An 18611-nucleotide genomic window follows, 5' to 3' on the forward strand; every position below is an offset into this window, starting at 1 on the left:
TTCTGTTAATGATAAATTGTCCTTCTCCCAAACAAAATAACAACCTCAACTCCACTTGTGGGCACCGATGATTTGACCACATGGATCACCGATGATTTGGTTCTAATCTATCTTCATAGCCGCCATATCTTATGAGTTTCATTAACACTCTGTTCAGATGTGATTTTGTTGGTAATGTAGATTGTAAAGGAGGTTGCCGTCCATAACGTTTAAACATACCGTATTATCACAAAAACATTGTTCGGGCACTATTGTGCTATACGGGAAATGGTACAGTTTGCATGCTAAAGAAACATGATGTATCGTCCCAAAAGCGACTTTTCTCGATGGTATTTGACTACTACAACACAGTGACTCTGCTTCACAGTATTTGAGAAACTGATATACTAGGATTGCGCACAAAACGAGACAGAGCTATTCCAATAGAAACAGCCAGATTTTTGAAGCCTACATCACTTTTATGACACATTTTTGAGACGAGATAGCCTCAGTCCTTGTCTAGCACGCATCTCTACATAGTTTTGTTTCTCTGTGAAACCCGCTTTTGACATAAGTCTGTAACTTGTTTGGATCTAAACGGATCAGCCTCTGTAATTGTTACTCTTCTTATATGGTTCAGTGGTAGAGCCTCACGAATCGTGCATAGACTCATGGTTCCATCCCAGGCCAAACAACTTGAGGTATTCTATATATGAGTTTTCTTCCAATTCTCTAGTTTCGTTGAACTGTATATTTTTTTTTTCAATTATTGTGTTTGAATTTCCCTGTAATGATCGACCCCCATTTGTTACCCTACAGAATGTAGTTCGTGGGATGTTGAGTTAACCCTTTACATCGCATTCTGTTGTGTTCTCCGCACGAATTATAACTTCAGTGATAATTTAATTGGCATTATTGCTTTCTTACAATATTCATATACACGATTTACAGGTCGCTTGTTTAGATATTTCTAATCTTAGTCAACAGGGGACAGTCAAATTTAGTATTGTAGAAGCTTTATCTCCTACGTTCCGCGAATGTTCTTTCCTTATTTTTATATTTGTGGTTTCTTGCTCTATAGGAAGATATTTCAACGAAACTGCTGATAATTACTGAAAATATTCTTATGATATTTGACCATAATAGGGCAATGCTCTCAGTAGCAACATGCAAGAGCTATTTTATGGCGATGTTGCTTTGAAATAAAAATCCTGTATTTGGTAACCGAAGTACAAAAATACTTTGAAAATTAGGAAGTTATGATCAGGAAGACATGGTTCAACCATAAAAGCAGGGGTGCCCACAAGGGGGGGGGCTATGACGCAAACTGCGTCATTGAAATATTTGGGGGGTTAAAAATCTATATAAATACGTTTGATGGGGGGGGGAATTAATCGAAAAGAAGTTTTTTTTCATGGAAGAACACCTACGGATAGACAATGGGGGGTGCGTCATAGACATAAGGGGGGGTGGGCACCACTGATAAAAGCAAACTTAATATTTTAATGGTAATGCTATCAATGCTTGCTAACTAAAGAGTCAAAGCGTTCACTTCTTCATACGCTGGAGAATGGTGAAATTTGGAGTCAAAGTATTTCTTTTCTAGCGTCCAATAAACAGTCTCTTCCAGTAGGCATATCCCAATATATCCCCTTTTCGGACATTCGTACCAGCAACAAACACTGGAGATTTTCAGTAAAATACGGTTTTAATATTTAAACTCAGAAATAAATGTAAAACATTGATATAAAATGTTCCCTAAAATATTTCTTCAAATACTTTGCAAGATTTGGAGATATCAGGGAAAAAATTCTCTCTCTCTCTCGAAAAAAAGGAAAACAAAATCGTATTGGTTCACGTCATAACTGTCTCTGCAATAGAAGTCTGCCTTTACCCAGCATAGACTCCCTAATTACATTTTTATACAATACTGCAGACAACGGATATCTCTACAGTTAGGGAAGAAGAATTCCTGAAAACTGATTCATCGCAATAGCGATTACTGCGTAATTTAAAAGAAGAAGATGCGACGAAAAAGCAGGCGTATTGGATTCCTTGCCCACATAAACAACCTCACAAAAATGAGCGAAAATGAATTGAACTTAACTGAACTGAACTGAAACAGGAAAAGGTAAGCTCTCCCCACTAGACTAGTGACTGGCGCGTGCGTATGTGGTGCACATGAACTCGGGTTCTATTCCCGATGACGAACTACAAAAATTTAATTTAATCATTATTCATTTTCAATAATGAATCGTCTCTTTAGCTCAAAGGACGTGAAACTAATTTCGTTTCGCAGTTTTATAAAATGACATCAAATTAAAATAATAAAAAGAAAACCCAATTTGCTCTATATCTAGAGAACTCCTTAATTTTCAGATAGACCCTTGGGCACCACTTATGTCATTTCCGCATACAGTAGAACCCTCTAATCCGTCACTTTTGGGACTGAAGGTATGGTCTGAGCGCAATAAAGGTTGAATTAGCAGAAAATACAGAAAAAAATACAGATTTACAGTAAAATAAACAGTCTTTGAACTCAAAAATAACTGTATTGTTCTCTATCGAAAAAAACTGCAAAAAACCGCACAAAAGCTGTTATTATTATTATTATTGTAAAGAGCAATAATAACAGTATTTACTATATACAGTATTTACTAGGTAAGCCTATAGTAAAAAATACTTAGAAAGAAGTCAGTTATAGATTTTTGTTTAGCAGATGAAATTCTAGACTAAACTGTAATTTGAAACAAGCTGGACGCCAGCGGTCAATCCAGTCTTCACTACCTGCGAACACACTTGTTTTTTCTAGTTTTCATGTGCAAAGCTATTGTCTTTTCTTTTATAATAGGCTCAGATATCGGGGTTCCTTTCCTTCTTGGCAGAAACACATTGTCAAGGAGTTCAACTTTAGTCTTTTTCAGTGTTTTGCGATTCTTAAGAGCGTTTTCACCATCTATCGTCACTGTATATGATTCAATGTCTCCGATTCCTTCCCCAATCTTTTATTATCGTAAGGACTACATTGAGTTCCTTGCCACTTTTTTCGAGTGATTTCCCTTTGTCCGGTTTATGTAGCACTGCCAATTTTTCATTTAATGAAAGAGTACCGTGTTCATGTTTCACTCCTGACATGTTTAAAAAACACTGTATTGTAACGAACACAGAAGAACACTGTCGTAAAACCAACGAACAGTAAGCACTAAAAAGTACATATGCACAACGGAAGAAATGATACAAGAGATGACAGAGCACTAAAGCGGACAAGCGGTAACACTAAGTAAACAATGGGCCGCGACGACAATGGGCCTCGTGAGTCAGCGACAAATCGAGACAAGTTGGGCTCGAACACGGTCGGATCAACCGGAGTGGCGGACGAGAGGGGTTCTACTGTATTTATTTATTTCGCACTCTATTCTTTTAAATTATTATAAAATAAATTTTAAAGTTTTGGAAATCCCCATTAGATTGATTTTTAATTTAGCGTCCCTTTCAACAGCGAGGCTATGTGAGACGTGGACCTGCTGATTAACGTCGAATCCAAACCACATGAGCTCCCGCCAGGAATCGAACCCGGGTCTAAATTCCCTTTAGAGTAAGGGAGTAAATGACAGAGTGCAATTGAAGAGGAGTTCAAGAAAAATATTGCTTCTGCTCAGTGATATTTAGAACTTCTATAGAAGAGATCGTAAAAAAGGGCCTCCCGAAACGAAAGTGTATTTCAGCAGGTGATTGAAGAGTTAGACGCATACGGTCTGTTCATTTGCTGAATCTGAAACAGAAAATGTTTTGACAGTATTTTTAATTAGATCAACTGGTGCTGTCATTGGAGTTTGTGCCGCCAATTAGAGGATATTAGATGTGATCATACTGGGAGCAAAAGAGACTGTCGTTAAAAGTAGAAAGAAGGATTGGCGTACGCTATGATAATGAAAATAAAGAGACGAAAGGATTAAAATTTGGATAATCAGAGAGAAAGGGTTAGCAGAAATTGGACAAAACGTTGAAGCTTTAAAGTTACCCATTCTGCCTTGTCTCCTACAGTTGACCATCTCATTAAAACTCAGTCACGAGTGACCCATATCAGATTCTCAAAGAGAAACAGCTAGGCCTGGACTGAGGTTCTAAACAATGGGTGAACATTTCAAAAATGAATCATTGTAAAGTATATTTTATCCTGGATGGCCAAATGTCATTTCCTGAAAAGTGAGGTCTATATAGCTCAGACTCTTTGATTACTTAAAAGGAGGGGAGGGGGAAATTCCCTCTTCTGTGTATTTAGCATTATAGGGATGGTACCGAGACCGAGACGAACTTTTATATATTGAGACGAGAACGAGATAGACCTCTATAAATGAAGACGAGACTTAGGTCAGTCTAGAAAGTCTCGGTCTCGTCTCGGATATTGATAGCTACTAAAATTGCCTTTACTCAAAATGTGTTTCGTTGCTGTGTTTGATAATATTGGAACGGTTGACTGATGTACAGTGGCGTATTTAGGGGGTTATAATCGGGCTGAAGCCCCTCCCTTTGTGATCATTTTTCCGCATTGCAAGTACAACACAAATGTTTTTTTTTTACCCGTTCCTCAAGCCTCTCCTGTAACAAAATCCACTGCTGATGTATAACCTTCCCTTCCCCCTCCTCTCTCTCTCTCGCGGATCCAAGGGGAGGTCTATAGAGGCTATGGCTGTAGCCCCCCCTTGACGCTCAGGTATACACTGGATAAAAGAATAAAATGAGCTTCAATCCTACTTTCTTTACACTGGATAAAGCGGCAAACTATGGTTTAGCTCCTCCCTTGATCATGTCCTCCTCCCTTGATCGTGGCTGTATATCGATATATTCACTATCGTTGCAATGCGGTTTGAAAATCTTGAGAAAAAGCTGAAAAGAATATGGGATGAAACTACACGATAGACAGGGAAAAGCAATGGTGATTCAAAAGATGCGGTCTGTTTCAAAGAAAGAAAGAAAAGGGGAGAAAATAAAGTAGTTGAGTAGTTTCCGGTATCTAGGTGATACTACAAAGTGAAGACGTTAAGTGTGAACGTGAAATAAAACCAAACGTGGGAATTGGAAAGAAGTTTATCCTGTAAGTGTGAAGAGTTGAGAAGGATTCTCATTTACTGTTGGAGAGGAATAAAAAAAATCAATCGAATGAAAAACGAATGAGCTAGTCTTGGGAATAGTGGAGATGCTAAATACAAAATTGGGTGTAATTAAAACAAGGAATGGAAACTATATGGACATGGCAGTATTAGGATTAAAAATAAAGAGAGATTGAAGGGAGTATTAAAGTGAGTAATTGTCTGAGGGAGTTACGTTACCTGAAGACCGCTCTGTATGCAAGTTTCTCAGTTTGCAATAAATGGTTCAACTGATGGCAGAATACCTATGATAATCATGATGATGTATGTTTGAAGTTGTAGGTATGAAGAGTTGATGAAATTAGTTCCATTTTATATCTTTGTGTGATCCCTAATTTGCACATTTGTCAGATTCAGACGAAGCTGTGCTCCAAACTTCTTGCTCCATCATCAAATTTTAACACAATATTTCCATCATTAGCTTATAAAATTAAGTTCTCTTTCGTTGACAAGTTTAACTTGTGAAATCATGTGAACGTTGTGTAATAGATTCCTTTTAATAATCTAAATTAAATTATTTTCAGGCGTTTGCCATGCTGATGAGCTTCTCTATCTGTTCAAGAACAATATTATTCGACCAGAAGTGCCTCCGACGGAGTCAGATGTTCATATGGCGAAGATTCTAATCACTCTTTGGACTAATTTCGCAAGGACAGGGTAACAGTTGCTTCTATATTATTCTTCTCTTATTCCAATTTTATGGAGAAATGAAGAAAAATTTAAATTATTTCATTCCAGGTTGTTACCACTTTAAAACGAAAAGGTTTGCAATGCATCGTGATGTACATTCAATTAAGCAAATATTTTTTCAATCCTGCTTCCCAAGAACATAATCTTTCGATATTTACTACTCATCACAAAAGAATGAAAAAAATTGTGCACGCACTATGAAGAAATTATTCGTGTAAGAAAAAAGCAGAGGTATTCAGACATAGCGAAATTCTCAAAGTTATTGTGTACCGCGGAGCCATCATTACACTCGATCAGGGGCTTTGTTAGAAGATGGCGAGTAATCAGAAGAAGGTATATGCTGTTTTGGGGTTAGATACAAAGTACAAAGGCATTTGCTAAGATCGACCGAGTCCGAACAATATTTGTGGGGTATGTAAAAGACGCCAGCATGTCTTATAGTATAACTGAGTTACAGCGTTGTACTGCTATCACCAGGGAATCCATGGGTGCTAGTATGGAAAGACTCTGACCATCGTCTTGACATATGTATGTCGGTGATCTCGAGCTCCCACATTGAGCAATTGTCCAGATTAACAAGAAAAGTCAAGGTGACCAAAAGTCAATATTGGCCGTAAGAACACTTTATAAATGTTGAGTATTAAGTCTGCATTTAATTCCCAGGTAGTGCAAGAGAGACGGGGAAAGAGATTTAGTCTGCGAGTTTTTTCAGCTTCAATTTTTGGCAATGAGGTTTCCAGCTCAGTTTTCAATTAAATACTACTACTACCAGATATGTTTCAGAAATGGTTCGTCTGAAGAAATGTCGGCTTACTGACAAATGAAGATTTGTAGGACAGGATTGCCGTAAACTTTATTACATTATTTGGAAGGAAGTTTCTGTTTCGCACTTACTTTTCCCTTTTTGAAATAAGCAAGAAAGTTTTTAAGTGTGATTTATATATTTCTACCGACCTGAATTACTGTTGTCCCAAACAATAAAAAGGCAATGTCGTTTGCTTTTTGAAACATATTAAGCAGTGACCTCGGTATGTCGGAAAATTTTAATACTGTATAGGGTGTCTCAAAATTATGTATATGATGTTTTACTGACTGTAGTATTTGTAATTCTGGACATAAGCTTTCGATATGGCAACACAGCATAGCCTGAGAGTGGAGATAACAGCCATTGAGATTAGAACCGTTAGTGTATGCCAGACAGGATGAACGAACCGCTGGATCAGTTGACGTGTTTCTGTGGAGTGGCCAGCTCGAACTCTCGATTTGGGATCACCAGACTTTTTCTTATGGGGTATTTTAAAGGACAAAGTGTATCAACATCGCATATGCAATTTGGCCGAACTACAGGAAGAGCTATCCCAGAAGAGTTCCACAGGATACTAGTACGGGTCTGTCAAGCACCGTTCTTCTTCGTCTGCAGGCATGGATGGATTTGGATGGTGCATCGGTAGTTCAGACAGAGACTGAAGGAGATTCATGGAAAACAGAGATTAAAATTCTTGTAAGGAAAGGTATGACAGAAGAGTTCCACAGGATACCAGAACGGGTCTGTCAAACTACTTGTGACAACGTTGTTCTTCGTCTGCAGGCATCTATTGATTTGGATGGTACATCGGTAGTTCAGACAGAGACTGAAGGAGAATCATGGAAATCAGAGATTAAAATTCTTGTAAGGAAAGGTATGACAGAAGTTCCACAGGATACCAGAACGGTCTGTCAAACTGCTTGTGACAACGTTCTTCTTCGTTTGCAGGCATGTATGGATTTGGATGGTGCATCGGTAGTTCAGACAGAGACTGAAGGAGAATCATGGAAAACAGAGATTAAAATTCTTGTAAGGAAAGGTATGACAGAAGAGTTCCACAGGATACCAGAACGGGTCTGTCAAACTGCTTGTGACAACGTTCTTCTTCGTTTGCAGGCATGTATGGATTTGGATGGTGCATCGGTACTTCAGACAGAGACTGAAGGAGAATCATGGAAAACAGAGATTAAAATTCTTGTAAGGAAAGGTATGACAGAAGAGTTCCACAGGATACCAGAACGGGTCTGTCAAACTGCTTGTGACAACGTTCTTCTTCGTTTGCAGGCATGTATGGATTTGGATGGTGCATCGGTAGTTCAGACAGAGACTGAAGGAGAATCATGGAAAACAGAGATTAAAATTCTTGTAAGGAAAGGTATGACAGAAGAGTTCCACAGGATACCAAAACGGGTCTCTCAAACTGCTTGTGACAACGTTCTTCTTCGTTTGCAGGCATGGATGGATTTGGATGGTGCATCGGTAGTTCAGACAGAGAGTGAAGGAGCATCATGGAAATCAAAGATTAACATTCTTGTAAGGAAAGGCATGACAGTAATGTGTTTATGTTCAACTTATATTGCTAGTTTCTTTTAACATCATATACGTAATTATGGGACACCCTGTACTGTAGCTTTTAGTGTATTATCTGTCAGAAAAGTAAATGTAAACCTATTTTTCGAGTCTGGCATTCCTGAGCTCCATCCGTGGAGAGTATGAGAATTAAATCAATCAAATGTTTACTGAAGGGCAAAAAGAAAAGTTTAATCTGAATAAAGACATTGCAGAGGGGCACAAGCTCTGAATACGAATAGTGCATAGTGTAAATAAGGGACGACACTCAAAGTGAAAGCCAGAAACAGCTGCTAAACGAAAAAAATAGTAAAAATTGTAGAAGTGGGAACATAAAACACAAATACAACAAATATGCCGACAACTAAACGTTTACCACGCCATGATCTTGGTGTAGTGGTTAAGGTGCTGGCTTACATTTGCAAAGGACGCCAGTTCGAATCCCCGGCAAGGACATCTAAAAAAATTTTTGTTAATAATACATACAGCTCATGAGAGATGGTTAAAGAGGTCGTATTTAGTCTTTCGTAGCAATTATTATTGGTAATGTTTAGTACTGATAATACTTTTTGTCTTTACGTATTGCTTTTATTCTTGTCTTCATTTCGAAAGAGAAGAATATCCGAATAAATGCCACCAAAATTCCTCTTATTTTGAATGTAAACGCCATTTGCAATTAGTAAAGAATAAAAATTGAACGTTCCGACGTAGCTGCAAAAAGTAAAAAATATATGGAAGTGGAGGGGTTCGAACCCATACTCATGGTTATTAAAAATACAATCTCTACATGCCTTACACCTCTCGACCATGCTTCTACGTTAACAAATAACAGGATAGTGTTTAGGTTAGGCTGGTCAATACGTTTTGCAAAGAGGCCCGGTTTACCTGTGACGCAGCACAGGTGCGAGAAGAGAGAAGGGAGCAAAACACTTTTTCTCTCTCCCTCTGTATGTCTATTTATCTATCTATCTGTTATATATATAACGCTATTTGAAAATGCCATAACCACCCTAATTTTCAGCGGATTGAGACGAAACTTGGCACAAACATTAACTGTTGCAATATCTTGATGAGTTCGTTAACCTGAATAATCAGATGAAAATGTTCAAAATGGCGGCCCTTCAAACTCTTAAAAAAGTTCCAAGGGAACCAAATTTCGCCCATGAATAGGTATTCAAAAAGTTTGAATAACTTTTCCTCTTTTACTGGAATATTTGTGTGCAGGGGCATATCCTCTTTCATTGAAATATTGGACCCGATTAATCGCCTAAAGAAGGTTCACGCCCTTTCGCTACGGTCAGGCTTTTTTTTTTTTGCAGGAGGGGGATATTTTCCTATCGGAACAAGATGATTCTTAGTGACGATATGAAATTACACATTGAAAGTGAAGTAACTTGTGAAATGTTATTTCAAAGAATAATATAATAAATGTGTTTTCCCCTAACACAGAGAACTGTAAATCATGTATTTGGAGTTCGGGAGCGTGAATGGCAAGGAGTGTTATTTGATTTGCTTTTTAGTAACACATTGCATTGCAAATAAAGGTAGCCAACATTAGTGGTAAGTAAAACAATAATAATAATAATAATAATAATAATAATAATAATAATAATAATAATAATAATAATAATAATAATAATAATAATAATAATAGGTGTTGTTTGTGGCAAGGCAATATATTCCTCAATTCTTCTTCAAACGTAATGATTGTAACGCCATATCTCCCTTACAAACAAAATATTAGCAATTTATATCGAGAGCGGAAAATTGTATAGTGATGGAAGCAGTGTTGGACAGTATGCACTCATAGTACTCAGAAAAATAAGCTATTTCAATGCAAAATGAACGAAGAGTCATGTCATGGGGAGTCATGGGGCCACGTCAGAGCCCTCTTTAGGCAAAATATCGATAACATATCGAGAGAACAGGAGATGATAGTGGAATCGGACCAACGTTGGACACCGTGGACCCATAAGGCGCATCGAAAAAATTAGGGGGGTGGGCGCCAGCCAGCCTTACTTATTTCCACATAATATTATAAAATTATATTGTCGAAATACACACACGAGTTAGCTAGTAATATTTCATATTATTATTATTATTATTATTATTATTATTATTATTATTATTATTATTATTATTATTATTAAGATCGTCTTTTCATTACGTGTGCATGTTTGACATGAAACCACCAAAGAGAAGATCCATCATTCGTAGAAATAATAAGAATAGCCAGTTACTTTAACTGTGAAGGACAGCGAAAAATACGAAAAGAGTGACTACCTGTTGCGAAAAGAAACAATACTTTCTCTCAAATTGATAAAAAAATCAAGCCGAGATAGATTCGAACTCGCATGGACTGCGCGATGAGCCAGTGCTTTGTCCACTTTTTTTAACTAACTCACCGAACGTGTCTCAGTAACTTACTTATTGCTAATTTTACTTGCTTCACTCGTTTAACTTTGTTTCTTCTAACTTATAACGAAGAGACACGCACACAGAAACATCGAGGACAGTTACACCAATGACGCACGTGCTAGCCACGAGACCAGCGGGTAGGACACCTCTCACCCTCTGTGTCGTTAGGGATTTCGACCACTGTATTGCCAGCTATCACTTCTGTGGGCTGTATACTATGATCACATGTTCCTTCTTTGCTGGAAGAGTTAAACCTACATTCTATGTAATACGTGAGGTATTTAGACCTACATGCTCTTCATATAATGTAATAAAAGGGTCATAAGAAAAAGAACATTGCTTGGACAAAACGGAAACTATTGACATCAGAAATATTTATCTACGAGGCATGCGCAGTAGTATAATTCAGAATAGTTACTGTTTAGTTCAGAAAACGAAGAAAGGGGTATAAAAAAGCAAATATGTCGCGATCAACGAGATCGACCAGAGTTGACAGAGGCGGAAACAGATGTGTAGTAATACAACAACTAGGTTAAATTGATAATTCGTTCTGTATCATGTAGGAGATCGTATCACAACTTTACGGGAGAGCAGAGAAAGACCTACTAACGTTATCATATAATAAGCTTTAGTAACAAGATCATATAAACACAAATGGATGAAACTGTGAGTACTACAACTTGGATTTAACGAAAGCCGTTTAGATATTCAGTGGTTTGCAGGGTTGTATAAGACAGAAAAAGATAAGACACAATACAATTCTTCATACTTCAGCTTTCAGTAGCTAGATACATGCAATTTCTGGTTAGATACTGAAACTCCTGTCGGATTTTAATACCTGACGTATTGCAGGATACAAAATGCTTTGCATTACTTGTTTGTTTGTAGACAGCTACCTGCTTATTGTTCTGAAAGATTGTGTATAAACTAGGGATGGCCAATTCCGGAATTTTTACTTTCCGGACTCCCGAAAGTAAAACCGGACAAATTCCGAAATTCGGAAAATTCCGATTTTGGAATAATTCCGGAATTCGGAAAAATCCGAAATTTAGAAGTTTGGATTTCGTTAACATTCCGGAATTCGAAAAAATTCGGACTTTTTCGAAATCCGGAGTTTTTCTCAATTCCGGAATTTTCTAAATTCCGGTCCGGAGTTTAACTGAATTCCATAATTATTCGAAATCCGGAAAGTGAAAATTCCGCTTCGGAAAAATGAATTTATTTTGGTTAATATGAATCATGGCGGAAACCAACGGTTTAAGAACAGCTCAAGTTATTAATGTAAACTTTGCCGACATCATGAAAGAAATACGAAAGACATTCTGAATCGAAGAAATATAACATACAAGTTTGCAAGCGGAGACAAAGAAACCTAACGTAACCAGACTAAAGATGAATCGTTTACCGCGTAGTGATCGCGGTTCAGTGGTCAAGGTGCTTGTGCGAATCCACGTCGCATTTTTTATTTTTATTTTTTTACTTTAGGATTTTTTATGGCGATTGATCGGCGATGATTATGATGATTTTTTATGGCGATTGATCGGCGATGAAGTTTTATTATATTCAGATATTTGAATACTCGGATGTTTCAATACTTGAACTATCAAATCTTCAGGAATAATAATAGTAATAATAATAAACTAATAATAATTATTATTATCTCGTAGAATATTAAAAGGTAGGAGCTAATTATCGCTCAGGTCATACCATTAGGAGGAGAAACGTGGCATTTGGAAAGAATATTTCGGTTTGGTTTAATGTTGCCCACGAGAAGAGGAATTTCTCATCTCGTTTCTAAAACAAACAAAATAACATGAGAATTAACATTTTACATTCGAGACGGGACAAGGCTAACTCAAAATTTTCGTCTCGCTTTGGAGATGAGAATCGAGACGAGACGAAAAGTATCGTAAACATTTCCCGTCTTGTCTCGATTCCCGAAATAGTGTATGTCCATTCTTTAAGTAACAATTGCTCTGAATCTCATAGGCTATTTCGTTACATTGTATTTCAGAGCTCATTGAATTATGGTCTGTGTAGGTATTTTTGTAGCAAAGCTTTTATATTTACCTCTGCATATCCTAGAAATTAGTATATTATATGCCTTACTGTTGCGTGATATTCAGTTATTTTTATTAGTTATTTTCCTTAAAACATACAGTAGAATACTTTCTACATGAAACTTCAGTGGAACGCTTTAGTTTAAAATTTTGGTAGTTGCAGAGGGTTGTCTTGAAGATACGGAACCCTTTCCCCGAAATCTCTAATTGAGCTGAGCGAAGCGAAGCTCTTATACTCGGGTTAGCCGTTTGGTTGTCCGCAAACTCCTCCTAGACCGTTTGACCGATCTCAACCAAACTTAGCACGCTGATAGAGTATGTCGTGCTGAGTGACAACATAGGTCGAAATCAAAAATCCGATGTACCATCGAGGAATAATGACCGAAAAACGCTTCCTCCTAGACCGTTTGGCCGATCTCAACCAAACTTAGCACGCTGATAGAGTATGTCGTGCTGAGTGACAACATAGGTCGAAATAAAAAATCCGATGTACCATCGAGGAATAATCACCGAAAAACGCTTATTCCTAGTTTAAGTAAGTTTTGCCAAATTTTAGGGCAAGCATAAAACTTTTAATGCCATTATTATTATTATTATTATTATTATTATTATTATTATTATTATTATTATTATTATTATTATTATTATTATTATTATTATTATTATTATTATATCAACACCGTCTATAATCTTTAAAAGATATGCGGTTTGTATCTGAATAGAAAAAGCTAATTGACAGTCGATCTCGGTCATCGAGAAGTCTTCAGGAGGGAAGGACATCGGTCACGTTCTGGGTTTGAGTTCCGAAAGGGCAAGTATTCGGGTTCGAGCCAAAAATTGTTAAAAGTTATAGGCTTCAGCCAAACATGTTCAAAACAGCTGGGACCGGGTTTAGGCTTCTCAACGGCTCAAGCGGCTCGGCTTATAGCTCATTCACTACCGAACCGAACCGAACCGAGAAGTAAGCCGAGCCAACAGCTCACCCAACCAAGCCGATTTGAGCCATCGGCTTAGTTGAGCTAAGTCGAACCGTGCCGATGGACTAGTTTCAACTTAGCTCGCTCGAACCGGTTCACATAAGCCGAGTAGGTGACCCATCCCAACCGAGAAAGTTCGGGCCATCGGCTCAATTAAGCCGAGTCGATGGCTCGTTCCAACTGAGCCGGCTCAGGTCATCGGCTTAATTGGGCCGAGCCGACGGCTCATCCCAACCGAGCCGACTCGAGCTGTTCGCTCAGTTGATACGAGCCGAGCCGGTTGATAACACTACCCGGGTTGGTCTTCTGCTTAGGCTCAAGAATTCGACCGTGCAGGTCTCAGCCTTGATTTTAAGAACTACAGTATATACTTATATTGGTGATTAAGACATTTGAGGCTGTTTCGTAATAATAAAAAAACTCTTGTCCTCTCGTTATCTAGACGAGACGACATACACTAAAATTGCCCCACGAGATGCACTAAAATTACGAGACGAGGTGCACCCCTGTCGTGAGCAACACTAAAAGTATTCCACATTACTGCTTACATTTCTCATGGCTTTCGCTTTCCAGTCTAATCAGGCCATTATTTCAAAACGAGTTAAAACGAGCTGAACGAGCGAGCGAGCCATTATCACACTCGACTCAACTCGAAACTCGACCTCAAAAACAGCGACTTGGCTCGGAACTCAACTCAAGAAAAATACCTTTGACTCGACTCGGATTGAACTCGAGTCTAGTCGAATTTTGGCTCGACTCGTGCTCATCCGTATTCGTATTTGTATTTTGTTTCCACTTCAACAATTTCTACTCTTTTTTTTCTCCGTTTACCTACTGTTTCTGGATTTCTCTGTCGGTATCGTCCATTATTTACACCATGCACTATTCTTATTCCCAGCTTGTGACCCGCTTCAATGTCTTATTCAGTTTAGGCTTTTCTCTTTATCTTGACTACACATGCGATTGACTTAATTCTCACTTTCCGCGCAGGACCGATGAAAAATTATTATTATTATTATTATTATTATTATTATTATTATTATTATTATTATTATTATTATTATTATTATTATTATTATTATTATTATTATACTATTGAACTTGCACGGCGAAATTACTGTATAATACGATATCATTTCTGTAATTTTACTCAATTGTATATTATTTAGTTTATTAATGGCCACTAAATTGTCTCCAGATCATCGAATAAATTAACTTCGGCATGCACTTTGGTGGAAATATCATTACAGGAGCATTACCGGCTCGTTCCAAACATCAGAGCTGAACTTAGCAATATTAGCTTATGATGTTGCATGAGAAGATAATGTAGGGGTGAAGTGCTGGACTTGTGAGTAATACAGCTAATCAATATAGCTTCAAATCCTTTTCAAGTTATTTAATTTTCAAAGCAATCGTGAAGAATCAAAGAGTATACTAAATGAGCAATCCTTAACAAAGTGGACGCAAACACTTGTATCATGATAGAGACAATTTACGCATGTTAATTGTGAAAGGGCAAGGAAATTACTAGGACATTCGAAACACTTCGTTCATCTGCAGCATACACTTTTTAATTTATCGTTCTAAGAAAAATACACTACACCATTTGTTACTGTTAAACTAACTATGGCTAGCGCAATCGGTGGAATATGATGGTCTCTGTAATAGGCACATTTTTGAAGAAGTTTGCCTATTGTAGAGACTCACATGTGTGAAATTCGGAACAATTTCGTTTTATCGATCACCGCATTCTGATTCATAACCCTGATTAGATATACTTGATTCCTCATTTTCATTGTATCACTTCTCTAATAAATGTCAGTGGAATTTTTACCAAGTTTTCACTTAACATCTCAAACGGGTAATACGCTCTCTTTTACCACCTCTCACGTGCTGTATGATTATTAAAAAATCATTCTATTTGTAATAGATTCGAACTTACGTCCTTTGTATTTTCAATCTAGCGTCTTAGCCACTACATTACTGCGCTCTAACCATCTAGAATATGAGAATTAAATCAATACAGAGAAAGCGGAGAAAAAGGAAGTAGAAATTGTCGAAGTAGGAACATAAAATGCAAATGCTAACATATATTGCAACAACTAAACGTTTACCAAGCAACGTTAAGGCGCTAGATTGCAAATCCAAACGAAGGCGGTTCGAATTGCTCCAAGGAGTATATTTTTTTAGGTTTTAAAAATAATGCATAGAGCACATGAACGGTGGTGAAAGAGAACGTATTATCCGTTTAATACGTTAAGTAAAAAAGAGTTTAAAATTTCGGTGAAGTTTATTAGAGAAGTAAAACAATGAAAACGAGGAAGTAGGTATATTTAATCAGGGGTATGTATCAGAGGGTGGTAATCTCAAAAACTGCAAATTTTCCCGAATTTCGCACATGTGAGTCTCTTCGGTAGGCAAATTTCTTTAGAAATGTGCCTATCGCAGAGACCATCTTGCCAGAAATGCCGTAAAATTTCTATGCAATTTTGCCCTTTTGTCTATCATCATCTCTGAAACGGAAAGAGAGAGAGAGAGAGAAAGAGAGAGATGTTCCCGGAACTGAGAGTGAGGTGCTTCCATTCAAATCAACGAGTTGACAAGTAGACGCTTACATAATGAGAATGCGGAATACAAACAACTATAAAACATCAAAGTGATAATTGCAAGCATTATCGCCTAAAGTTCCGGAACCGTGACGGTCAGTGAAACATGATCCGATGTCGGACGTCCAGAAATAATTTGATAATGAAATGAAAACAGAACTTTAGAAAAGAAATTATTATGATGCACTAGACACAACATGATTGCCTGTTTCTTCTCCTCATGCTAAAGTGTTTCATTTTAATGATGCGAGACGAAGCCTGTGTCTCGTCTCGTGGCTAACCCAGTGTCATCTCGTGTTTCCGAAACAAGACAAATTGTTATCTCCTCTCCTTTCCTCTAATTTTCTTTCGTAAACCTCATAACAATAGAAGCAAAATTGGAAGCCATGCAAATTCGAAATGTAACGAAGTTTACAAGTTACAATTGATAATCGGACAAGAGAGGGCTATGGAATGCTTTCGAGACATTTAAAACGTGATGAGTCCAGACAAAGATATGTCACGTCTTGTGTCGGAAAACGAGACGAGACAGACGCTTGTGTCAAGTGAGACATGTGGGTCAAGATGTGTAAGTCGGTTTATGAGTTGTGGGTCAACAAGATGTGACTCACTGCAATCCACCACCCATTGTGACCCACCATAAACTAGCGATCCACCATAACCAACAGACTCACTACGACCCACCGACACACTGCTTAGTGCATTGTATATAGCATCCTCTGAAAAGTGGTAAATTTGTCTACATTTTACTTTTAGGGTCTCTATTTTTTTTCTTTTTAGGCATTTGTTTCTGTTTACTTACCTGAGATGACTATATCTTACAAGGAAAAAAGCAGACTTTGTTAAATGAACTTTCGCGAGGTAGTAGTGCATATTAAAGTGTTAATATTACAAACTGGGAGAACGCAATAACCAGAAATTGCCTAGAAAATGCGTGCTAAAGTTTCGACTCGCCTATATATGATACGACGCCTAAAATTCCCAAGTGACGGTGTTGCAGAGAGTGTAGCATTCATGATTCACGTGTAAAGGATCGCGAGTTCGATTCCCGCACGAGTCAACTTGTTTTTGCTTTTACCAATAAAGTAGTCATTTATAACTACAAGTTAAATATTAATTCACCATATGTTTATAATGCATGAAACAATAGGAACTTTTAAATCAGTTGTAAAACTTTTCAATGTTTCATGTGAACTAGATACAAATATAACCTATTTCGTAAAGTCGTTAAACGAAAAATTTTCTTGATGATTCATGTCTATATCTGTGGACAGAGTGCGAATTGCAAGGGGGAATATTCGGAAATCCCCTTTTTCTATAGCATATATCCATTATTCCCTAGCGGATTTCCCCCTCATCCCCCTTGCAATTCACACACTGTCCACAGATATAGACACGAAACTTCGGACACAACGACTGTGGTAACCGTAATACAGCTAGTAATATCAATATATTTATGAATTAGGTTATATTTTGTATCTAGTTCACATAAAACATTGAAAAGTTTTACAACTGATTTGAAAATTCCTATCGTTTAGAATATATGAACATATAGTGAATTAATATTTTACTTGTAGTTATAAATGACTACTTTATTGGTAAAAAGCAAAAAAAAAGTTGACTTGAGCGGGAATCGAATGCTGGACCCTTTACACGAGAGTGGTAAATGCTCCACACTCTGCCACACCGCCACTTGATAATTTTAGGCGTCATACCATATATAAGGCGAGTCGAAACTTTGAGACACTTTTTCTAAGTTATTCTGGCTATTGCACTCTCCCAGTTTTTAAAAGTGCACTACTACCACGCGAAAGATGGCCCCTAAATTCATTTAACAAAGTCTGCCTTGTCCTTGTTAGATATACTCATCTCAGGTAAGTAAACAGAAGCAAATGCAAAAGAAGAAGAAAATGGAGATCCTAAAAGTAAAATTTAGACAAATTCGCCACTCTTCAGAGGATGCTGAATGCACTAAGCAGTGTGTGTTGGTGGGTCGTAGTGGGTATGTAGGTTATGGTGGGTCACGGCGGATGGTGGGTTGAAATGGGTCACGTCCTGTTGACCCACGGCCCACGATCTACTTCATCTCTGGTGAGAGGCTTCCAACCCAGCATGGGCGAGACAATATAGGTTTTGTTAAATCCGATACGAGATGAGACAAAGCGTCTGTCTCGTCTCGTTTTCCTAGACGAGACGTGACAGGTGCTTGTCTAGACTCGTCACGTTTTAAATGTCTTGAAAGCATTCCATAGCCCTCTCTTGTCCGATTATCAATTCTAACTTGTAAACTTCGTTACATTTCGAAGCCGCATGGCTTCCAATTTTACTTCTATTATTATGAGGTTTACGAAAGAAAA

General features: G+C 37.6%; 1 protein-coding gene across 1 annotated transcript in view; it reads left to right on the forward strand.

Moving 5' to 3' along the window:
• The window catches only part of LOC145667977 (uncharacterized), a 132677-nt gene that overhangs the window by 64117 nt on the left and 49949 nt on the right, over window positions 1–18611 (forward strand). Inside the window, exon 9 of the mRNA XM_081735402.1 lies at window positions 5654–5786. Within this exon, the coding sequence (XP_081591528.1) occupies window positions 5654–5786 (133 nt within the window). The remainder of the gene's footprint in view (window positions 1–5653; window positions 5787–18611) is intronic.

The sequence above is a fragment of the Thermobia domestica genome, chromosome 13 (assembly GCF_964235325.1).
Source record: "Thermobia domestica chromosome 13, izTheDome1.hap1.1, whole genome shotgun sequence".
In the NCBI taxonomy this organism is placed as follows: domain Eukaryota; kingdom Metazoa; phylum Arthropoda; class Insecta; order Zygentoma; family Lepismatidae; genus Thermobia; species Thermobia domestica.